This window comes from Tachypleus tridentatus, chromosome 4 (assembly GCF_004210375.1).
Source record: "Tachypleus tridentatus isolate NWPU-2018 chromosome 4, ASM421037v1, whole genome shotgun sequence".
Classification (NCBI taxonomy): domain Eukaryota; kingdom Metazoa; phylum Arthropoda; class Merostomata; order Xiphosura; family Limulidae; genus Tachypleus; species Tachypleus tridentatus.
In genome coordinates, this window is record NC_134828.1 from 98,051,961 (window position 1) to 98,076,521 (window position 24,561).

General features: G+C 35.4%; 1 protein-coding gene across 1 annotated transcript in view; it reads left to right on the forward strand.

Moving 5' to 3' along the window:
• Positions 1-24,561, forward strand: part of LOC143249741 (protein Wnt-4-like) — a 71,687-nt gene that overhangs the window by 39,384 nt on the left and 7,742 nt on the right. Inside the window, exon 3 of the mRNA XM_076500079.1 lies at positions 18,755-19,023. Coding sequence (XP_076356194.1) covers positions 18,755-19,023 — 269 coding nt within the window. The remainder of the gene's footprint in view (positions 1-18,754; positions 19,024-24,561) is intronic.

Sequence of the window (24,561 nt, forward strand, 5' to 3'; positions counted from 1 at the left end):
CTCTAATCTTACACTCCTAAATTAGGGACGGCTAGCGCAGACAGCCATCGTGTAGCTTTACGAGGTCTGTTAAAAAACTACGCGGACTGTTTGAATTGCGCGGCTCCAGTTGGTTCCAGGGGAATCCGCTTGATGTCGCTAGGTTCGCACAGATCAGCTGATTACGACGCCATTTCCCGATTGCAGATATCTTCATTTGTGTATTAGCTACGCGGTTTTAAGTGAAGTGCGATTTTTTCGTTTGGCGGATTTCAGAATGAATGACCTGAAGGAGCAACGACTTGCTGTGAAATATTGTGTTAAACTTGGAAAATCTGCGATTGAAACTTTTGCTGTGCTTAACACGGCTTACGGTGATGTTACTATGAATCGTACGGCATGTTTCAAGTGGCATGAACGTTTTAAGGATGGTCGACAGTCCATTGAAGATGATGAGCGTCCTGGACGTCCTTCCACGTCAACTGACGACCCACACGTCGACAAAATCAACACCCTGGTGCGGGCAAATCAACGTCTGACTGTCAGGGAGCTTGCTGAAGAGTGTGGGATATCAGTTGGATCTTGTTACGTGATTTTGACCGAAAAATTGAAGATGCACCGCGTTGCTGCGAAATTTGTGCCTCAGAACTCGTGAGTTTTTGGCCAAACACTCGATCACTGTTCTTCCCCACTCACCTGACCTTGCTCCTTGCGAGTTTTTCTTGTTCCTCAAACTCAAAAGACCCTTGAAAGGAAGAAGATTTGAGACGATTCCCGAGATTAAGGCAACTGAGACAAAGGAGCTGGAGGACATTACAAAAGAAGCGTACCAGGACTGTTTCAACAAGTGGAAACACCGTTGGGATAAGTGAGTGCGTTGGGGAGGAGAGTACTTTAAAGGGGTCCCAGACCTGTAACTTCTAAATGAAGTACTTTTTGTTTTATGACGTCAGTCCGCGTATATTTTGAACAGCCCTCGTATGCGAAATTAAACGAACAAGCCATCTCCACAAGAACGTATTTCGTGCCACAGTACGCAATTTGCGGACATGAGCTTTCAATAATGGTGTGAGATTAATTTGCGTACTGTGGCACGAAATATGTTCTTGTGGAGATGGCTTGTTTGTTTGCGCTAAAAAAGTCATTTTAAAAATCGTATAACAAAGTGAGTTCACTAGAGGGACTTGTCGAACTTTTTCAACCTTATTTGATCATCTCGTTGACGATGTTTACCTGACATTTGGAAATAGCGTGTTGACATTGTTTAGGTCAGTTGTCTTGTTTGTTTGTGGTTAATCGCAAACCTACAACATAGTGAACTGCGCTCTGTCCAGATTGAGAATAAAACCCTAGGTTTTCAGCATTGCAAGTCCATAAACTAATCACTAACCCACCAAGGGATTTATAAGAAATTAGGCTTAAAATAAGTAAAAAGAGCGACAGCAATTATATACATCTTGCATTCAAAGGGTAAAAAGAAGGCGCAGTGCTTTAAAATATCTGTACAAAACTTTTAGGTCTGTCACTTTCAACTTATCTTTCAGGTATTCTAAACAATAAGTGAATCGCACTGCAACTGAATGAACGTGAAAAAATTAGGATATTTATACATATAATGTTTACGTTTTTGTGAATATGATTAGCTGGCGTTGGTTGACGGAGGCATGCGTACAATTCGTTTTGTGTGCCAACAGAAGTGAAGGGAAGTTTATTGTATTTCAAGTTCAGGAGATTTTCTGTAGTTCATTAATTGTTTCTTTGTTTTAGATTTCGCGTAAAGCTACTCGAGGACTATTTGCTATAGCCGTCCCGAAGAGGGAAGGCAGCTAGTCATCACTACCCACATCCAATTCGTAGGCTACTCTTTTACCAACGAATATTGGGATTGACCGTCACATTATAACGCCCCACAGTTAAAAAGTATGCATGTTTGGTGCGACAGGGATTCAAACTCGCAACCCTCAGATTACGAGTCGAACGCTTTAACCCACCTGGCCATGTCTGGCCCTAGTTCATTAATAATTGTAGAAACTAAGTTTGTCAAAATTTATTCCTTTCCATCGTTTAGGAAAATTAAATTTAAATTAACTTAAAATAATTTCCTATCCAATCGCTGCTGCTTCGCCAAATATGCTAAAATCAAATACTCTGTCGAACTGCCCTGGAAACACTTTTGATTAGTGATTAATTATAAATTCTGTTTGCACGTATCCTTCTCTTATTTTATGTCTGTCAGAGAGAAACGATTATCTCAACATTTAACAATTTATATAAGTTGTAGCGATCTTTGTATTTATATTGTTATAAAGAAATGTGATTATGTTTGATTAGATACTTTAAATCTCTCGCTTGCTTGTTTATCGTTCAGTGCAAATATTTCTGTGTTTTCCCCACCACTGTTATCAAAACCCGGTTTTTTTTATTATAAACTTTCAGACTTAACTATGGGCCAATGGTACTACATGTTTCGTAAAAAATATATATATTTTTTAGATATAAAAGGAATAGTGTCAATATATAACCTATAACAGAGTTATTTCCTTTTTATTATCTAACACATAGACTAAGTCATATTTCTACATCTGTCTTATATCTAAACACATTAAAGCTCTTAATCCACATTAATTGTGGTATACATCAGCTGATACACCCAGTTACTGCGGGGTTCCGGGGAAGGGACACATTTCCAAACAACAACCTCTACGGCAATGAAAGTCATAGTATTTATTAGGTTTTGTCCACAATCAGATCCACGGTCCTATGTGCAACATCGGCTGTTGATTTTGTGATATTCTTCGGTGCCTCTGGTTGTTTTTACGCCTTTGCTTGCATACCCCAAATTAATATTAACTCTATTGTTGTGGTCAACCTTATTTTTTATTGGAAACTTTTTTGTCCTTAAATTTTAATTGTTCTCTCATCAAGTTGGCTCAAAACATAAGGTTTATCCAAACATCCAAAACTACGAGCGGGATGAAAAGAAAGAAAATTTCTGAGCGCCCCCGGTCATATCTGCTCCCGAGCTCCGACTTGGAGTCAGATAATTTTTAAACCGAAACACCTGCCACGTCCTTCACTCTCTCTGCTCAAAACTACGATTCGCCGGTTCTGAGAGAACCTGCACAGAACCTGAATTCCAATTAATATACTGAATAAATAAACGGATAAAACGACTAGTATATCACACCAACCCAGTGTTGGAAGTAAGTTTACTTATATAGTATGATGATGATTAAATATATTTTAACAAACCAATACTTATAAAAGTTCAGTTCAGCATGGCGAGGTGGATTAAGGCGTGAGACTTCTAATCTGCAGGTCGCGGGATCGCATCACCCTCGCCCCAAACATGTTCGCTCTTTCAGACAGGGGGCGTTATAATGTGACAGTCAATCCCACTATTCGTTGATAAAAAAGTAACCCAAGCCTTGACGGTAGGTGGTGGTGACTAGCTGCCTTCCCTCTAGTCTTACACTGCTAAATTAGGGACGGCTAGCCAGATAACCTTCGAGTTGCTTTGTGCGAAATTCAAAATACAAACAAAAGTTCATTTCAAAAATACAAATTTTGAGTTTTATGTCCCCAAAACTTTTTTTGCACCAGAAGCCATGAAATTTACGATTACAGAATGCTATTACTTCCTGATGAAAACATTTTAAATCTTTATACAATTAATATGTTTAGATAACCTAAGAAACAATTTTCGTAAAATAATTTATATACAATTTATCGTAAGAAGAAGTGCAAGTATTTTTCTTTGCAGTAATTTAGGAAATATGAAATTCACATTAATCGGAATAAGTCATCTGTGTTTATAAAGACTTGAAAGTTAGGAAATAAGAACAAAAAACAGTAACTATACATTAATTTAAATATGCTAGCAAAAATAACTAAAAAACAATCAGACAGGTTCGTTCATAGTAGAAATAAGCAGCGAAATACCAGAATGAGGTTTGTTTGTAATTAAGCACAAAGTTAAACAACAGATTCTCTGTGCTCTGTCCACCACGGGTATCGAAATCCGTTTTTGGGGTTTTAAGTCCCTAGACATACGGCTGTGCCACTGGGAGGCGCTAGTATAAGGATATTTTTGTTCAGCATTGGAGGATAAAATATTCCAACACGCATTCTCACGATCAACACCAATACTGTGAACTTTTAATGAATTTCTTCATATTCGACTTGTTTCTATTGAGATCATCCGGTCCTCCGGTAAGTTTGTTTGTTTGTTTTTGAATTTTGCACAAAGCTAGCCGTCCTTAATTTAGCAGTGTAAGACTAGAGGGAAGGCAGCTAGTTATCACCACCCACCGCCAACTCTTGGGCTACTCTTTTACCAACGAATAGTGGGATTGACCGTTACATTATAACGCCCCCACGACTGAAAGGGCGAGCATGAGGGATACGAACCCGCGACCCTCAGATTACGAGACACACGCCTTAACTTGCTTGGCCATGCCGAGCCCCTCCGGTAAGAAGTTACAGGCAATGGAATGTATTAGATGGAAAGCAGTGAAATAGCTGAAATTTATTATTTTATATTCTAGACAAGTTTATTGGCCCGGCGTGTCCAGATGGTTAAGGCACTAGACTCGTAATCTGAGAGTCGCGGGTTTGAATCCCCGTCTTACCAAACACGCTCGCCCTTTCAGCCGTGAGGGCGTTATAAGGCGGCGGTCAATCTCAATAGTTGTTGGTAAAAGAGTAGCCCAAGAGTTGGCTGTAGGTGGTGATGACTAGCTGCCTTCCCTCTAGTCTTACACTGAAATATTAGGGACTCGTTTAGCTTTGCGCGAAATTCAAAACAAACCAAACCAAACAAGTTTATTTGCGTATACTGTTGTCAGTTCAAATCTTGTATTCGTATTTAAACAAAATATGGGATATAATCTTTGAGAAACTTCAAATATTTTAGGACGACTGCTGTGGAAGTAAGTGATTAACTTACGGTTAAAATATTTCAAGGTTAATACATCGGTTATAAGTGGGACTTGTATATGATTAAACAGTTGTCATCATATCTCATTAACCCGAATTCTATGATGTTGAGGGATCTGTAAAATTACAAAGCTATTGGGAATAAGATTTACAAGTAAATATGAAATTAAAGTTCAATCATTTACTATTATTATTTACAGTTGCGAAATTGTCATAGAAAATAGTTCTGATGTTGTTTTAACCTCCACTTCCCACCTGTGGCACAGTGGTATTGTTTGATTTTTAATAATTTTCAGTTTCAGAATAATTTTATATCATGTTATTATGAATGTGTTTGTTAATGATTTCAATTTTTGTTTTATTACAGCTAATGTTCTGTGTATGAATATCTGGTAATTACCTGTAACTACTATTTCTTTACTATTCAGTCATTTTCATGAGAAGTCTTGAATCACTGAAGTATTTTTGTTTATACCCCTTCTTTCAAAGTGGATTAATGTAAAAAAAAATGTCTGCGGACTTACAAGTCTAGAAACCGGGTTTATATACCAGTGGTGGGCAGAGAACAGATAGTCCATTGTGTGGCTTTGTGCTTACCTTTTCAAAACGATATAAACAAATCGTTTTAAAAATTAGTTCTATGGCTCAGAGAAACATTAAAATGATTTCGAATTCTGATTGTGATATTTGCCTCTAAATAAAGTAATTGAGTCATTATTTTTCATAGAACTGTGGTTTTTTGTGTGTGTAACTGGAGGTTACTTGCATTTAATTATAACTAATGTTATTTTAATAGAGATGTTAAAGTCAAATATCTTTCGCAAGATATCCTGCACTCTGCATTGACATTCGCAGCTTGTTTTCACACATGAAACATAGGCGCCGACTTTTATTTTTCTAAGGAGGGACAAGATTAGAGTTTCAGCTTAGCCCAGTAATTTCGGAACAGTTTGAGACATGGCAGATTTTTGAATTTGCTCTTAAACTGAAGTTAATATAAACATGACCACAGCCACAACTGAAAGCGCTTTTCTCAGCGTGTAGTGTTAGTCCAGTAATAAAAATTAATTACCGCTTCAACTTTAAGTTTCGAACTGTCCCCTCAGTTTGACATCATTGAACAGATCTACTTTATACGATACATAAAATATCCCTCTCATTGGTTTTTGTTGTTTTTTTTAATTTCGCGCAAAGCTACTCGAGGGCTATCTGCGCTAACCGTCCCTAATTTAGCAGTGTAAGACTAGAGGGAAGGCAGTTGGCCATCACCCACCACCTACCGCCAACTCTTGGGCTACTCTTTTACCAACGAATAGTGGAATTGATCGTCACATTATAACGCCCCCACGGCTGAAAGGACGAGCATGTTTGGTGCGACCGGGATTCGAACCCGCGACCCTCGGATTACGAGTCGAACGTCTTAACACACTTGGCCATGCCGGGCCGTATCCCTATCCACCTTGCTCTTAAATAAACTAGCAAACATAACAGTATACGACGTTTTCAAATAATATGTGTAGAAATGTTATTTTTAATCTATCTTTATTTTACAGTGAACGTCTTTTTTAAAACATTTGCTCTTGAAGCAAAAGAAGTCGATACGCTCTAGATTTCGGTACATATATACATATAATTAAATATGTACTCTTTGTGTCAGACAAGGCCTGACGACTGATGTCTTGAGAAGCGGGTCGAAGGTAGCAAGGTTCGTATTCACCTTTTCAGCTGTGAGCAAGTTATACACATGTCAGTAAATCTGGTTACACAGTCGAAAGAGCTGTAAACAGTAGGTGCTGCTGGCTGGTTACATCCCATCTAATAATTAGTTCAAAATTAGGGAACATCATACCCAGACTATAAGAGTCTCTGCTCGTCAGGTCGTGAGTACGTAAGGTGATGTATAGGCTTAAAAATTCAGTTGCATAATATAACTCATAATTGTGAATTTAAAATAACTTAAATAATATTTATTACAGGTTAAGTCTAAAATAAGTCAGGTAGTGAGTAACACGCGTCAATTTACAAGTAAATAAAACGGTTACTTTGAACAGTTCAATCAGCAAGACTATTTTGAATTTTAAGCAAGTTATTTTAATAATATTGTTTAAGATTTGAATAGTTTAGACAAAAGCAAGAGTTGCATTTTGATATGTAAAACAGTTTTCATGACAAAGTTAAGCAATTAAAACACTACCATGGGTCTTAAATAAGCATGAATTTTGAAATACACTAAAATCTTCTAAACGGTTTCATAACCTTATGTTTTACTGCACATTGATACAGTTAATATCAATATTAACCCGCCATATCAGGGTTAATATACAGATTAACGCCCCTACTTACAGTGGCTGTGGTTTATAGTAGGTTTTTCAAGACTATTAGAACTTGAACTAGATTATTCTTTTTTACTTCGAACCTAAAGAACATATAAAACTGTTACAATAAAGTCAAACCTAAAAATGAATTACAAAGAGGTTACTTCGTCTATATATGGTATTAATAAATATCGGCATTATTTAACAAAACCTTCAATAATGATAATGTTGTTGTATCTTATGTATATGTATTAATACTTTTCGTTTTACATTATTGTATCTTATGTATATGTGTCATTACTTTTCATATGTATATCTATACTTCTTTCAACTGAAACTTTGACTTTTGCAACTTAAACAAAACAGTTGTAATATATGTAATATTTTACAAGTTTCTTAAGATGGATACAACACTACTACAAGATTTGAAAAGAACATTATTAAAAGTGACAAGAAAGTAAAATATTGAGAGTAAAATTTTACGAGTAGGTGATACGTTACAATGACAATTTCAAAAGCACATACAAGACAGCTAACATGTCTTGCTGCACACACACACAATGGTGTTAAGCCTTTATCTCAACTGTGTTATTAACTATGTATTTCATTACATGACTGTAGTTTTTGTAAACAACGCTTGTAGTTATAAACTTTTACGTGCTAAGTAAAATCTACTTGCTAAATACTTAGTTTTACAAATATACGTTATTGCAAAGCTTATGGTAATTTTATGGTGCTATTTCTCCTTAATAACAATATGTTTATATAATTCAATAGATTACTGACGTTCGTATCAGGTCTTTCCTGTTACAAGTGGCTTCTCAATGAACTGAAAACCTAGGATTTTCGTTAATAGTTTCTCTCTATTTAAAAAAATGTCATAAATACATCCCCAAAGACAAGAAATTCTACTTTATATCATTTTAAAAAATGTTAAAATAGTTGTTGTTTTTTTCTAAGACACACGGTAATCACTTTCTAAGTTTCAAATTAAAGCACATGATACTGACTAAAGTATTATGCTTGCTTGACGTAAGCGTTGTAAATTACTTATAAGTGACTAACTTTACACAATGTGGTTTCGTTTTTAAATATAACAGAAGAGTTTGCACTTGTGTGGTCATATTTTGTTTTTTAATTTCGTGATAACTGATTACATTGGTAGAAGGTTTAATGTGTGATTGCACTTGTTAGATGTGATAGCAACTGATTATATTTGTTGGTTGTGATAATAGCTGGTTATAGTTGTTGGATTCGATAGTAGTTTAATTCACTTACAGATGACGTCAGAAACTGATTAAACTTTTTAATGTTGGTGATATCTGATTTATAAATGTTGAACACTGAATGCGTGTTTTAAACATGTTTTTTTGTCAATTACTGTAATAGTTAATGGCCAATATCACTTGACTTGTGTGGTATCAGAATTTTGTATTTATGAAACATTGCAGTATTTCCTATTTCTAAAAACCCATGAGTGAGGCCAAAGGAAAACATCTTATAATGTATGAACCACATTATATTTGTAATATCCAATGTCAACGAGGCTCTTCGTACAATGCCAAGATTCCTCAGACGATACGACAGACATTGTAGTGTTTTAGGCGTTATATATATATAATATATATCATAAAGTGTTATGGATAAGGACTGTAGGGTGAGAATGAGAAAATTAGATATAGTAAATAGTACAATGCTCAGTTATACTCGTATGAGAAGTTCACATTAATTGATTTTATTAATGGAACCTGTTGATGACGGTTTAAACTTGCAACGACTTGTGATAACTGTTAAGGACAACGATTAAACATGTTAAATTAGATAGAGCCGGATACAGCACAGGATTATTCCAATATTCTCAAACGAATTCTATTCAAAGTCTGTTTTTTTCTAACCTCGTTTCCTGTGTCTATATATTAAAACACACACGTATATGAATCAATAAAGAAACACAGAGAAGGCGGTGCTAGAAAATGTCGGTCGCTTGGCGTCAAGCTGATTGCCGCAAAAAGCTTCTTTGTGTGGACACCTACTATTTCGTTACGAATGGGTTTGGAAAACTAATATGGCCGGGGGCATGACATAAAAACGACGTGTCTGCTGTGACGCCCGATTCCGATGAGGATGTACTTACCCTATCATCTCAGAATTGCCCACGATACAACAAATGGTCACGTACGTATTTATCTGAACAATGCATATTCAGATCTGAAACCTGAATAGTTTGGTGTAATATGTTACAGTTTGTAGTGTAGAATCTAACAAGCTAATAGGATATCGTTCAGGTAAATATGTATATTTGATGTGTGAGAAACCTAAATTTGTTATTTTAATCACCGATTTAAGTGATAAAAATCTAATTACGTAGAAAATATTCATGTAATTTTACAACTGAGTGATTGGAACAACCACCCTCCAAAACCTTGACAAGTTTTTAGTATTATTGTCACTTTATATTGAAACCGCTTTTAACAGTTAATTTTGGGAAATATTAACTGTTTATTAACTGTAAAAATATGCTTTGTTTCCCTACAGAAGTATTAAAAAGTGAAGCACATCTTTGATAGACAAAAAAAAAGAGTTTTTAAACATCATGACACAACAGGAAGTTGCATGTAAATTTCAGATTCTTGTTAAAAAGGTAGTCCAAGAGTTGGTGTTGGGTGGTGATGACTAGTTGTCTTCCCTCTAGTCTTACACTGCAAAATTAATGACGGCTAGTGCAGATAGCTCTCGTGTAGCTTTGCATGAAATTCAAGCCAAACTTTTTAAATATTATGCGATGAAAACTGAAACGATCCTATCACCCGCTTGTTGTTTAGTACCTTCAACCTGAACAGCATGTTATGTGACACACAAGCCAGAAACCCAAAAAATCAAGTGTGGTTGTTTCTAATTTTCCATTACTGACCAAACGGAAAACAACAAGTTAGCAGCACGTGCCGCCTATGTGGCTTCTCTTAAACAAATAGTAGAATTAAGTATCACACAGCTGAAATTACAAAACGATTTTAAGTTTCGAATTTTAAATCATTCGATCGACAATCAGATTAAAAGCGGTGAGTTTGGTACAACATGTGGCGAATGTTGTTTTCCTTAGTAATGTAATGATTCATCTTAATTACAATAAAATGATGTTAACTAATGACAAGGGTTTGTTTATTTGTTTTTTTGAATTTCGCGCAAAGCTACACGAGGACTATCTGCAATAGCCGTCCTTAATTTAGCAGCTATAGACTAGACAAAAGGCAACTAGTTATCACCACTCACCACTAGCTCTTGGGCTACTCTTTTACCAACGAACATTTGAAAGGGTTAGCATGTTTAGTGGTACAGGGATTCGAACCGACCGTCATGCGAGTCGGACACCTTAACAACCTGGCCAACACTATAACAATGATTCGTTACGTATTTGTCTGTGCATGTTAGCATCTATCATTCAGAGTTGGTTGACTCGACGACCATACTTTGTGTGTGGAAACTGGAAGCGGTATTCATGGACTATTCTATTGTAGAATTATTGCCTATAAATGGGGATAAAAAGGCCTTGGCGTTATGCACACTTTTCTGACAATATACATGAGTGTGTCTGTATGTTTTCTTATAGCAAAGCCACATCGGGCTACATGATGAGACCATCGAGAGGAATCGAACCCTTGATTTCAGAGTTGTAAATTCCTAGAGTTACCACTGTAAAAGCGGGGGACGATATACATAAGTTATCTTGTTTTAGGATTTTTATCCCAGAAGGGAAAATAAAAACAACCTGAATTATAGCAGATTTTCACTTTTTTTCCATAGACTTTGCAGTTAAAGACACGATTAATTAAGTAGTTAAATGAATAAATTTTTACCTGCCACAAAGTAAAGTATGCAATGAGCATCTAATGAGATCATTAGGGATTTATAAACAAAAGAGAGACAAAAAATAAACCTTATCTAATATAGATGATATAATATTATCTTAATGGATGCGTAAAGCTGTAACAAAAACGAAGACTGTCTGATGAAGCGTTGAGGTACTGCTAGAGACACTTTTCTATATGGCTTTTCTGACTCCATCTTCAGTTCTTCTTGGGTGAGGGAAACTAAAAATACAATTTCCGGTTGATATATTAAATTGGAAGAGATGTTGTGACTCATAGTTTGTTGTATTCGCGAAGTAGAAATTTTATTTTAATATATTAAATTTTACGAATCTTTCTCGGTTTCTACAATTTGAATTTATTCCTATTATGCTGGGTAATCATCATCAGCTAGGGCTAATTTTTAGTATAAACTGACTGAAAAACAACTTGTTGTTGTTTTTCAATCTCCGTCTGACGTTCTCAATCAATTACATTCCAAACTTAACATATCAACTGAGTCGATCACAGCTTACCGGGCCTAAATAACTTAATTGAAGCCTGAAACGTTGCCTAAAAATAGTCTCCAGATATTTATTATCTGCATAAAATTTCCCTAAAAGGAGATAGACTTTAATGCAGCTGACTATTTATTTGTTTGTTTGTTTTCGAATTTCGCGCAAAGATACAAGAGAGCTATTAGCGCTAGCTGTCCATAATTTGGCAAGGTAAGACAACAGGAAAGACAGCTAGTCATCACCACTCACCGCTATCTCTTGGAAAACTCTTTTACCAATCAATAGCGGGGATTGACTGTAACAGTATAACGTCCCTACGGCTGAAAGGGGGAGCATGTCTGATGCGACGGGAATTCAAACCCGCGACCCTCAGATTACAAGTAGAGCGCCTTAACCACTTGCCCATGCCGGTTCGTAATTGATATTAAATTTTTTTTTGAATTTCGCACAAAGCTACTCGAGGGCTATCTGTGCTAGCCGTCCGTAATTTTGTAGTGTAAGACTAGAGGGAAGGTAGCTAGTCATCACCACCCACCGCCAACTTTTGGGATACTCTTTTTACCAACGAATAGTGGGATTGACCGTAATATAATAACGCCCCCAAGGCTGGGAGAGTGAGCATGTTTGGCGCGACGGGGATCCGAACCCGCGACCCTCAGATTACGAGTCGCACGCCTTAACACGCTTGGCCATGCCGGGCCCTGATATTAAACAATACCAGAGAAGAATTGCTACAAATGTATCAATTTTTCAAGGTAGCAGCAAGTTGTTTTGTGTTGGGTTATTGATAAACTCAATTGCATAAAGTGTGTGATGGATGGATGTTTTCAGAGTAAGAGATATTAATAAAAATGCTTCTCATCTTCGAAAATTAAGACTTAACTCAAAATGAATTTGTACAAAAAAAAAATTCCAATAGTGTGGAACAAAAAGCCATAATTATAAACAATTACTATTAATTACTCTTGGGTGTTTCCCCCCTTAACTTCATCTTAAGATTATTCATTTTACTAAAGCAATATTATTAGTAAAGTAATATTCTTTCCTCAGCTAGTTCAGGCACCGCGGGAGTATAATACCACTTTTAACACTCTCTTGTTTTACACAGACGGATGAACAAGAAACTTAAGTTTTATTTAAACATTCCGTTTACTATCTATTACTTTTGCCATAACTGGTCGTTTCTCTAAACTTAATAAACATGTGGTAACAGCTTGAAGTCCTTTACCTGTTCTTGATCGCTGACGGAAATCTCAATACCTTAAGAGTAAATTTATCACGACTAGTTACATTTCAACTCACGCGATTCACATCTGAGGATTATTCTAAGAAATTTTTAAGTACTAATAAGGACGTTGCTTTTCAGAATTTCCTAAATTATTGCATAAAACCTCATTTTAAAGACAGCGTTATTCAGAAAAACAGCACTGTTGTAACCAAACATATCCTCTAAGGCACTGTTGTAAATCTACTAGAAAGTAAAGCTATAGTTTATGTAAAACCCTCTGAACATTTTGTGTGATTTCAACAGAAATTAAGACCGCTTTTCGCTGTACACTGTACACCTCAGAGTTAATAGTCGAACTAAAGTATAGAACGCAGAGATCAGTTTTAATGGATATATATATGTACATATACCAAAGAGTTAGGCAAAAATATTGATGAATACAGTTCGTTTGAATAAGTTTCAATATACACCTTGTTCTTGAGGCTAAGTAGAAAGACGCTGACAATTTAAACGTCTTTTTTATAGAAAGTTAGCTGATTCTAAAAGGTTATAACGCGAACTGACACCTTAAAGTCTTGTGGTAGAAAAACAACTTCCTAACACGTCAGAAGTTACACTTTCTGAACACCACTGTACGTATATTTAGTCTAAAAAATCACTGAGTTTGCGCTTTTTATAAAATTATACTAGTTTGTTTATTACGTTTATTTAATATTATAAAATTTTTACAGTATTCTTATCAAACTTCACTGTAGTATTTTAAAGTACGACTGCAATTAACACTTTGAACAAATATGCTTCCTCAATTAATTTAATTATTTTTCGTTATATTTTTTAGTCTTTTGATCTATCTTTAAAATCAGGAAAACGCCTGACATGAAAAAGTTATTAATTAATTTGTTAACTTTCACCATAAAAATGCAACATCAAATTGTCGTTTAAACACCATAATGTCTTCTTAATTAATTATGTTTTGGTTTAAGTTTTCACCTTTATATTATCTTATCTGTTTGATAAACTCTAAGACAGAGTTTAATACATTTTAGATAATAACAATGCTTTAACTTAAGCGGCTTTTCTTACTGTTGACATAATTTAAGACATGGTGTTGATGTAGTTAGGCCGAACGAAGTAAGTACATAAAAGTGCAAATGATTCCATCTTCACATAAGTTATAATTACAGCGGAAATCGCGCACATGGACGAGAATAAGTGTTTTCTGAATGCTTTTCTATTTATTTATTTATGTTTTCTTTTTACTCCTAAACTCAAACGTAGGAATCGGGTAAACGAAAGAAAACAAAACCTAAATGTTTACTTTGTTCGATTTTAGTTTTCTTGTCTTATCTTATTGTGGCTTCGAATAAAGTAAAACTAATTTTATCCACGACTTGTACGTGTATTTAAAAAAAGAAGGTATATATATATGTGTGTGTGTGTGTTTTTCTTAACGACGTAAAGATGACTGAATACAGAACTGAAACTGAGACGTAAAAAAGTGAAGGGAAAAACAGTGGCTGAGAAAATCAACACTACAAGTAATCCAACTAAGAGTTAATGGTGAATCAGAAAAAATAAAAACAAAGTGTGTGGATATGAAATTCAGTTGCAAAAACATTGATGAAAGCTAAGATTACTTAACTAACCCTAGGGCTATGAATTAAAAGGGTGTTCAAAACACTTTCTATCTACGCAAGGCGTACTTATGAGTGGTTCGAGATTAAAGTAATTTTTACCGTTTAAAATACCGTTGTAGAACTGTCAATTCTGGTGTTGATGTTTTCACGTTTATTTATAAAATATGTTTAAAGAAGAAGAGCCCCCAAAGTGGCGCTTAGGAGATAAGAAAATGTTGTAAAACATTTAACTAAAAAATACTCTAGGCGGCACTGTTTTGATAAATTAACTTCATATTGGCTTAAATGATAAGCTTTTTAATTTTAACATTGTTCCTACTGGACTTTTAATAAAATAATTTTCAGTAATGTTTGTTTCATACACGGATTCTTGACAAGAATTTAGAGTTACGATTGAATTAGTTTATATTACGAAATGTATACGGGTGTGAGTAGGTAGTTCGTTACTGTTAAAGGAAAACCAACAGAATAACTGAAAATCTTACTCATTTCTCGAAACGATAATTAAATTAGTAAATGCTGAAAACATGAACTGAGTAAAAGAAATAAAAAAAAGTAATATAATGTAAGCTAAATCACTGTGACTTGTTTATATCGTAAACTACAGCAGTGTTAGTTTAGAGTTTTTTCCATATTTTGTTTTGTCTGGTCTTAGGCCTCGTGACATTCATAGTTGATGCCAGTATAAACCGTCTTTGTCTTCTCACTGGTCTCTTTATCTGGCTATATGGCCCGGCATGGCCAAGCGTGTTAAGGCGTGCAACTCGTAATCTGGGGGTCGCGGGTTCTCATCCCGGTCGCGCCAAACATGCTCACCCTTTCAGCAATGGGGGCATTATAATGTGACGGTCAATCCCACTATTCGTTGGTAAAAAAGTAGCCCAAGAGTTGGCGGTGGATGGTGATGACTAGCTGCCTTCCCTCTAGTCTTACACTGCTAAATTATGGACGGCTAGCACAGATAGCCCTCGAGTAGCTTTGTGCGAAATTCAAAACAAACAAACAAACAAACAATCTGGCTATATGTGTTTATCAATCTGACAGCCACATGAAAACGTTTGTCTAAATGTGATTGGCTTAGATCTAGGATTTTTAAGCTACTCACATGATAGGTTGAATTTTGAAAATAGTTCTATCTGGGTATTCACAGAGTCTCGCCCAGTCTAAAATCGGTTTGTTTTTTGATTTTTGTAATTTGATAAGAGTAGAGTAAAAAATATCATCTTTAATTCAGTTTTTATTTATTTATTTACGTTTCCTTCAAATCTTCAATTATAGTAGCCTAAAAGATAAAATAAATATCATTCTATTAAGTGCTTTATCACTTTACCACAATATCCTAGGATATGTTTGTTTGTTTTTTTGATTTCGCGTAAAACTACACTAGGGCTATCTGCGTTATTCGTTCCCTAATTTAGCAGTGTAAGACTAGAGGGAAGGCAGCTACTCATCACCACCCACCGCCAACTCTTGGGCTACTCTTTTACCAGGAAATAATTGGATTGATTCTCACATTATCACGCTCCCACGGCTGAAAGGGCGAGCATGTCTGATGTGACGAGTATTGGAACTCGTGACTCTCAGATGATGAGTCGAGCGCCCTGACCACCTGGCCTTAGCAATGTAAGACTAGAGGGAAGGCAGCTACTCATCACCACCCACCGCCAACTCTTGGGCTACTCTTTTACCAACGAATAATGGGGTTGACCGTAATTTATAACGCCCCCACAGCTGAAAGGGCGATCATGTTTGGTGCAAAGAGGGTTCGAGCTCGTGACCTTCAGATTACGAGTCGAGCGCCCTGACCACCTGGCCATGCCGGGCCTAAGATATGGTAATAATAAGTTTTGGAAAAATTTTTTAGAAAAATGTTATTTACAAACAAAAAACATCTAAGAGTAATATGTAAATAATAAAGTTTATTGTTCTATTAAAAGGTTTCATTGTCAATTTGATAAATCAGTAAATAAACCAAATTCAAGATTAAAATGCAACTTTTTCATTAGCGTTAACCTAGATCCAATAAGCAGTGAGTAAACTGTGTTTTTTCGAATTTGATTTGTTTCGACAAAATCGAAGTACAACTGATTTTTAAAATTAATGTTCTTGTGATTTTCTCTTTTTTTATTTTTGTTGAATATCTCCTAGATACATAGGAATCAGAGAAGGTTATTCATTTAACCACATACAAAAATCAAAGATAGCTTTTGGTTACGCCATTAGCGGGTAATACCCTGAAACATTAAATAAAATACAAAAAAAAATCACTATCTCTCGAAAACAGTTACACTAAGATTTATATTATTTTTATTGCTCTTAAGTTTTTCAAAATTGATGTCTGTGCTGTGCCCACAACGTATACCGAGACCAGAATTTCGCACAAAGCTACTCGAGCTATCTGTTAGCCGTCCCTAATTTTGCAGTGTAAGACTTCATCACCACCCACCGCCAACTCTTGGGCTACTCTTTTACCAACGAAAAGTGGGATTGACCGTCACATTATACCCCCCTACGGCTGGGAGGGCGAGCATGTTTAGCGCGACCCTTGGATTACGAGTCGCACGCCTTACGCGCTTGGCCATGCCGGGCCTAACCAGGTTTGTAGCGTTATAAGTCTTCAGACCAACGACTGAGCCACTGAGAGTAAAATGTAGTGCACATTTCATGTTAGTAATAGGTACTGTCTACACTTAAAAATTTTAAAATCAAATCATTAGAATGTTAACAAACAAAAGCAATAGCAGCATGAAAATGCTGATCATCAAATTTCTTGTTAACATTACAGTAAAAGAAAAAAGAAACATACGATGAATATTTGAGTCAATTGATCTGAATGTAAGTCTTACTTAAGATAGTTTGACCGAGATGACAATCTCATATTTCTCAGTCTTATACCATAATATCAACCATTTCTTTGTATTTACAAATACTGAGACATTGTCAAATTTGCAGAGCAAGAATATATTTGGATAGCCCTAGTGTCTCAGTAAGTAACAAATATTTGAAAAAGGCGTTTCAAATACTTATTTATTCATTCTTTATTGGTCGATAACGTAAGAAAGACGTACTGCTTTTTTGTGTTTCGCAACTAAAATCTTTTTTTTTTAAGTCAACTACCCAACGCACCATTGACACATTAAGTTGTTTTATTCTTAGCTAAGTGATGCTGATAAAAATACAGGAAAACCAAAATAAACAGGCGAATTCAGTACGGTTAATCAATAGTAAATATGAAATGGTTTTGTTTTTTTTATAAATTTAGCCACACAAAATGGGACAGAAAATAAACATTTTTTTTATTAAACAGTACTTTTGTGTAGTGAAAGTGTTTTATAGCTTAAAATTAAATAATAAAAAAGTGCAATCTTAAGAACGACATTAATACAAAAATGCTAACAACAACAACAAAATTTATCTTTGGAGCTAGGATTTTCTTATTATGTTTTATGTAATGATCTGGTGGTGGTGGTTAGAACCATCGACTCGTCCCTTAAGAGTTGCGAGTTGAAATTCCTGCCACCTAACATGTTCCTTTGTTTTGAATTTCGCGCAAAGCTACACGAGGGGCTACCCGCACTAACCGTCCCTAATTTAGCAGTGTAAGACTAGAGGGAAGGCAGCTAGTCATCACCACCCACCGCCAACTCTTGGGCTACTTTTTTACCAACGAATACTGGAATTGATCGTCACATTATAACGCCACACGGTTGAAAGGGCGAGCAAGTTTAGTATTATATAGATTTGATCCCGCGATACTCAGATTACGAGTATGTATCCCAACCACCTGCCGAGACGGTCCATTCCTAGATAATCCCCAAGTAAATGTATATATCAGGTCATCCAATAAGTAATGTCCGAAATTTGGAAAGTGCATCATCATTTTTGTCTTTATAGAAGGCTTTAATAACTAAAATATGTAGTAGGACGTGTATAAAAATGTTCAGACAAAGAAAAGAAACTAGATATTGTAGATATTGACAACTTTTATATCAGAATGTAATACCGAAGTACGCTATATATATTATTATGAAAAAGCATATTTCTTTCTATTTTGTAAAAGTTCATAGAATAATTTCAATGTTATAACTTTTATTTACGTACAAGCTACGATAAAGTTTTTAATTTCAGACTGGTAACCTTAAGGTTAGAACAACTTAAAGAATACTTATTTTTAAAAAAAAACATGGACAGCAATAAAAGGTTTTAAGGTCCTATCACAAGTTCCTTAACTTTCAATAAAGATGCTGTGTATTTCTTCTTGTTTAATTCTTTCATATTTTATATTTAATTGCAGAAAGTCGAGAAAAGGCTTACGTGTATGCAATATCATCAGCTGGAGTTGCTTACAGCATTACCAGGGCTTGTAGAATAGGCGAGTTGCCGGACTGTGGTTGTGACAACAGAATCACCTCACGAGATACAAAAGGACGATGGAAGTGGGGCGGGTGCTCTGAGGATATCATGTTTGGATCAAAATTTAGTAAGGACTTTGTCGACTCCGGAGAAGATCGAGAAACACCGGAAGGATTGATGAACGTACACAATAATCGGGCCGGAAGGAGGGTAAGACTTACTGAATAAAGTTTTCACAATCGCTCGTTCAAAATTTAACTGACTTTTTTTCTGTCCGACATGGTCAGACGTTCGACTCGTAATATGAGGGTCGCGGGTTCGAATCCCCTTCACACAAAACGTGCTTGCCTTTTCAGCTGTGGGAGCCTTATAAGTGACGGTCGATCCTCTTATTCATTGTAAAAAGAGTAGCCCAAGAGTTGTTTGTGGGTGGCGATAACTAGCTGCCTTCCCTCTAGTCTTACACTGCTAAATTACAAATGGCTAGCACAGAAAGCCATCGTGTAGCTTTGTGCGAAATTAAACAAACAAAACATCTTCACAAAACCATATTTTGTGCCACAGTACGCAAATTAATCTTACACCATTATTAACAAAATCAATTAAATAATAACTCACTACTTCAGACTCAAGGGGGCCTGGCAAGGCCAGATGGTTAATGCACTCGACTCATAATCTCAGAGTCGCGGGTTCGAATTTCCATAACACTAAACATTATCGCCCTTTCAAGCGTGGGGACGTTATAATGTGATGGTCAATCCAACTATTCGTTGGTAAAAGAGTAGCCCAAGAGTTGGCGGTGGGTGTTGATGACTAGCTGCTTTCCCTCTAGCTTTACACTGCATAATTAGGGACGGCTAGCGCAGATAGCCCTCGGGTAGCTTTGCACGAAATTCAAAACAAACCAAACCATATATATATATTTATTGCTACATGCTAACTCTTGCCTGTACAATTATGTATTGATGATACAAATATCATCCCTACTATAGGAAGGTGGTATATATAACCAAATTCTAAATACAATGAAGTTTCAACTATCACATTTATTGTTTGTCTATTATTGGCTGGTAATTTCTATTTCATCTTGTACTTACGTTTTTTTCAAAGAACACCGTATATATATATATATATATGAAAAAGCTAACTTCAAGGGGTAATGATAACGTTTATTACATTACGTTTATAATTGCTGTTTCATTACTACTACTTACTGATGATACTTACAAGAACTATGCCACTTTAGTGAAACTGGTTGACATAACTGTTTTGGTTTTTGAGTTATTGTATAATAAAAAAGAATCAGAAGAGAGAAGAACAAGACATTCATACTTGCTGCTATGATATTTACAAACAATTCCAGAACTTGTGACTCAGTCAATACGTAGACACTGTTATGAAAAAAACACTGTATGATATTGTAATCTTATGATGACCTATTGAGGAGATATTTACAATTTACAGATATTTCATCCTACACAGGCTGTGATATCGTATGTCTTATTTAGCCTCTCATATTTTAGCAGATACAGCAATACACGTTTTAGTGTTTTTTTTCTGATAACAAATAATAGGTCATTTGTACCTTGAATTACTTCAACCAGCGATATGTTTTTTATCGTTATTAATGTTTTCGTTCCCAGCGACTCAGCGGTAAGACGAAAGACTTATAACACAAAATAAAAGGGATATCGTAATGACGAGAAATCAACTTGAAGTAAAAATGTATCTCAAGACGATCGGTATGGGTATTAAAATTTTTATTAAAATAAAATGTTGAAAGGTTGTTCTCTACTTTATTTTAATAAAAGTTTTAATAACCATACCAGCCGTCTTGAAAAGAAATTTCGATATTCGTGGTGGGCACGTTGCAGATAGCAAACTGTGCAGCTTTCTGCTTGGTGGGCACGTTGCAGATAGCAACTGTGCAGCTTTCTGCTTGATAACAAACAGAGGAAAGTAGTTTGTTACCAGCAACTATAAGTCATTGTGCATAAAAAATATACACATATCTTAGACGAATGCTAGACCAAAATATTGAAATATATATTTATTTTATTCTTCCAAAAACAAGTCCACAATTGTATTATTAGTGTGCTACTACCAGCTAAATATTTAAACTTATTGTACTTTTTGTTTTGAGCAAAACAATGTCTAATAATACATGGCACTTTGTTAAATATATCATGTCACTATCGTAACTTACATTGCAAAAATATTCACTCCCTGCAAAGTTTACACATTATGTTGTCGCCTGAACTTATAATCAGAGAAACTTTCAAATGGAACTTTATATTTAGAATCTACACAATCTACTCCAAGCTGAGAAGCCAAGAAAACTCTGATATTCTGTAAGTAAAAATATTTAGAATCTACACAATCTACTACAAGCTGAAAAGCCAAAAAAACTCTCTTTTTTTTTTGAAAACCCAACTTACTTCTAAAATATAAGTTAGGTTTTCGAAAAAACAATCTCAACTGTATAAGTATTCAATCCCTTTGCTACGTCAACCCTAAATCAGTTCATGTTCCAAAGATGAATTTGAAAGGTCACAAAATCAGTGTAATGGTCTCTGTCTGTGTGTGGCCAAAGTGGTTTAACTTTACTTCGAGTATATACATTAGTTTAAGTGATGCAACAAACCAACCACGAACATGGAGCTTTCTTAATAAGTCAAAGGTAAAGTAGTACAGAAACACAGATCAGAAAAAGGTTATAAGAAAAATTCAAAGTCGCTGATTATCCTTTTGAATACAGTGAAGTCTGTTTGTTTTGTATTTAGCACAAAGCTGCTCGAGGGCTATCTGTGTTAGCCGTCCCTAATTTAGCAGTGTAAGACCAGAGGGAAGGCAGCTAGTCATCACCACCCACTGCCAACTCTTGGACTACTCTTTTACCAACGAATAGTGGGATTGACCGTCACATTATAACACCCCCACGGTTGAAAGGGTGAGCATGTTTGGTGCTACCTGGATTCGAACCTGCGACCCTCGGATTACGGGTCGAACGCTTTAATACATTTGGTCATGCCGGGCCCGACAGTGAAGTCCATCATTAAGAAGTAGAATGTGCCTCATACCATCCAGACACTACCCATAGCTGCTCTTCCAAACTAAGCGGACGGGCAAGCAGAAAACTGGTTAGGAATGTCGTTGTGGACCAACAGTGACTTTGAAAGTTTTACAGAGTTCCATGTCTGACATAGGAATCAGTGTTCAAACATTGACAATATACTGTTTCTACACAAAGTTGGTCGGTAAGAGCAAATGACAAGAATGAAGCCATTACTGAAAAAACAAACTTGTTAGAATGGGAAAATTTTACACCATTCTATTGTGCAAAACTGATAGAGAGCTGTCAAAAAAGACTCACTGCAGTGATTGCTTCCACCAAGTACTAACTTAGAGGACTTGATATTTGCATAATAAGCTTATTTCAATTTGTATATTTTCTTTGCAGGTTTTACTGACATTTAACCTCCTTCATACATGACAGTGTTAAATTTGATCATTAGAGTTTTGACTATGTTCAAATTCATTATTTGTATTTCATCAAAATGTAACATTACTTTCAGGATTCAATACTTTTGCAAGGCACTGTATTATCACAATCTTAAATAAGACAAGAAGGTATCCTATTATTACTCAGATTTGAACGCCTTGGTTACTTTAATGACATGCTTCTATGAAAATGTAGTACAAGTGATTACCAATGTCGTTTTACCTGCTTAAATTGTCCAGAGATAATTGGTATTGTTACTAGGATGGTTGTAACCATAATGAAAACTATGTTCAACATCTTGCAATATTCTTACGTGTATAAATAACGGAACAAGGTATATTTTTCATTGTATAGATTCTACCACATTCGATATCAGAACTTAGAGGTTCTTTCATGTGAACTCTACCACAAGTACCAAACATGCCACCATATCCATTATATTGATTCTGCCACAGTAGATAACATGACATCCTATCGATCATGTTGATTCTACCACAAAAGATAACAAAACGTAACATCTTATCCACCATACTGGTTCTACCACAATATGTAACAAAACATAACATCTAATCCACCACATTGATTCTACCACAGTAGTTAACTAAGCATAACATCTTATCTATCACATTGATTCTGCCACAGTAAATAACAAAAATGGTATATCTTCCATCACGTTGATTCTACTGCAGGAGGTTATAAAACGTTGTCCTCTGCTTTATTTTGGTAAAAGTGTTAATACCAATACCAGCCGTCCTGAGATTTATGTTTCGACTGTGTGCATTGTACAAAACACATATCAATTGTTTTGTTATCACACGTCTAGATTTAATTCAAACTCTTGGAAATGGATTAATAATTATGTCAGTATTACCAACAGCACGCTATCAAGTTTAATCTTTATAGATTGTTAGTGGCCATACCTCATCCTTAAACGTTGTTAAGCATTTAAAAAAAATCCACAAATAAAAAAGGAAATAATTCGAACTTGTTGGTTTTAAGCGGCTTAAACTTGTGGTGAAGAGCCATGAAGGGGTTAAGCACTCGAAAGGACTACTTCACAAATCTTATAGACAAGTTAGAATCTAAAGAAACTAAATACGTACTATTGTTCTAGTATGGAACTATTGTTCCATATAATTCTTTTATCAACTTTTTCTGCTATTTTTCTTAATATGTTTGTTAAAATTTCGTTCACAGACCAGACTGGATTATCACTGCCAACTTACAACACGTATTATGTTTACAACAACATAGATCCAGTGTTTCAAAAAAAAAGTCCTTCCCACTTAGATTCTGGGTGGCGGTTCTTTTAATAGCTTAGCTGCTAAATCTGATTTTATTAAGGTATCTACATGACAAATGACGTACAGTTCAAAATAATTAGTCTTCTCTGTTAAATCATCTGTATCTAATTTGTTCTCCTGATGACAATCCTGGTGACTCCTTCTGCACATTTTCCATAGAACACACGTACGTTTGAATTGATTATGGACACAGCAGGATACACTTTTCAACAATGAAGCTATAATTTATTCATTGAACGGTGAATTATAAGCACAACTGGTGGGCTCTCCGTGAAAATGCTTAAGTGACGTTTCAAATGAAAACATACCTGACCTTTCTGAGCAAATGGAAATGCAGAGAATCTCACCAGACTTCTTTTTTTCACATATTATATAAGTGCAATCAGTTAAAGCACTTCCCTGTATAGTTATTTAAGAAAATTACTTGCAAATATAGACGATAAAGTGACTTATAAATATCAATACCCTCAATAATTTTGAAAAGCTAGAGCATTATAACAGAAATTATTCTAGGTAGTTGGTAACATGTTAGCATATCAGAACCGGTCTTTAGAATATAATTTACTTTGAGGAATCTGAAACAAAATCATGGGTACTATGCACATTCGTTTTTACCCAACTTTTGCTGTTTCACTCTGGGTGATGGTTTATTTTTTCTACAACTTTAGGGTGCTCAGCATCACTCGTATCAATATATTTTGGGGCGCTCAAGCACTTACGGAGCCGGTGGCTATGCACCAACTTAAAAGCTATAAATTATTGTAAAGTTTAAAATACGATTTTTACAAAAATCTGGTAAATATTTTGCAAATGTGAACTGGTCGAGTTTAGGTACAGGTTAAATATTTCTATGAAAAATTTAATTTGATTACATTTACATTAATTTGAAACTGGTATGCGAATCACAATTTTATCATTAGTAGCTAAACAACACCATTAAAT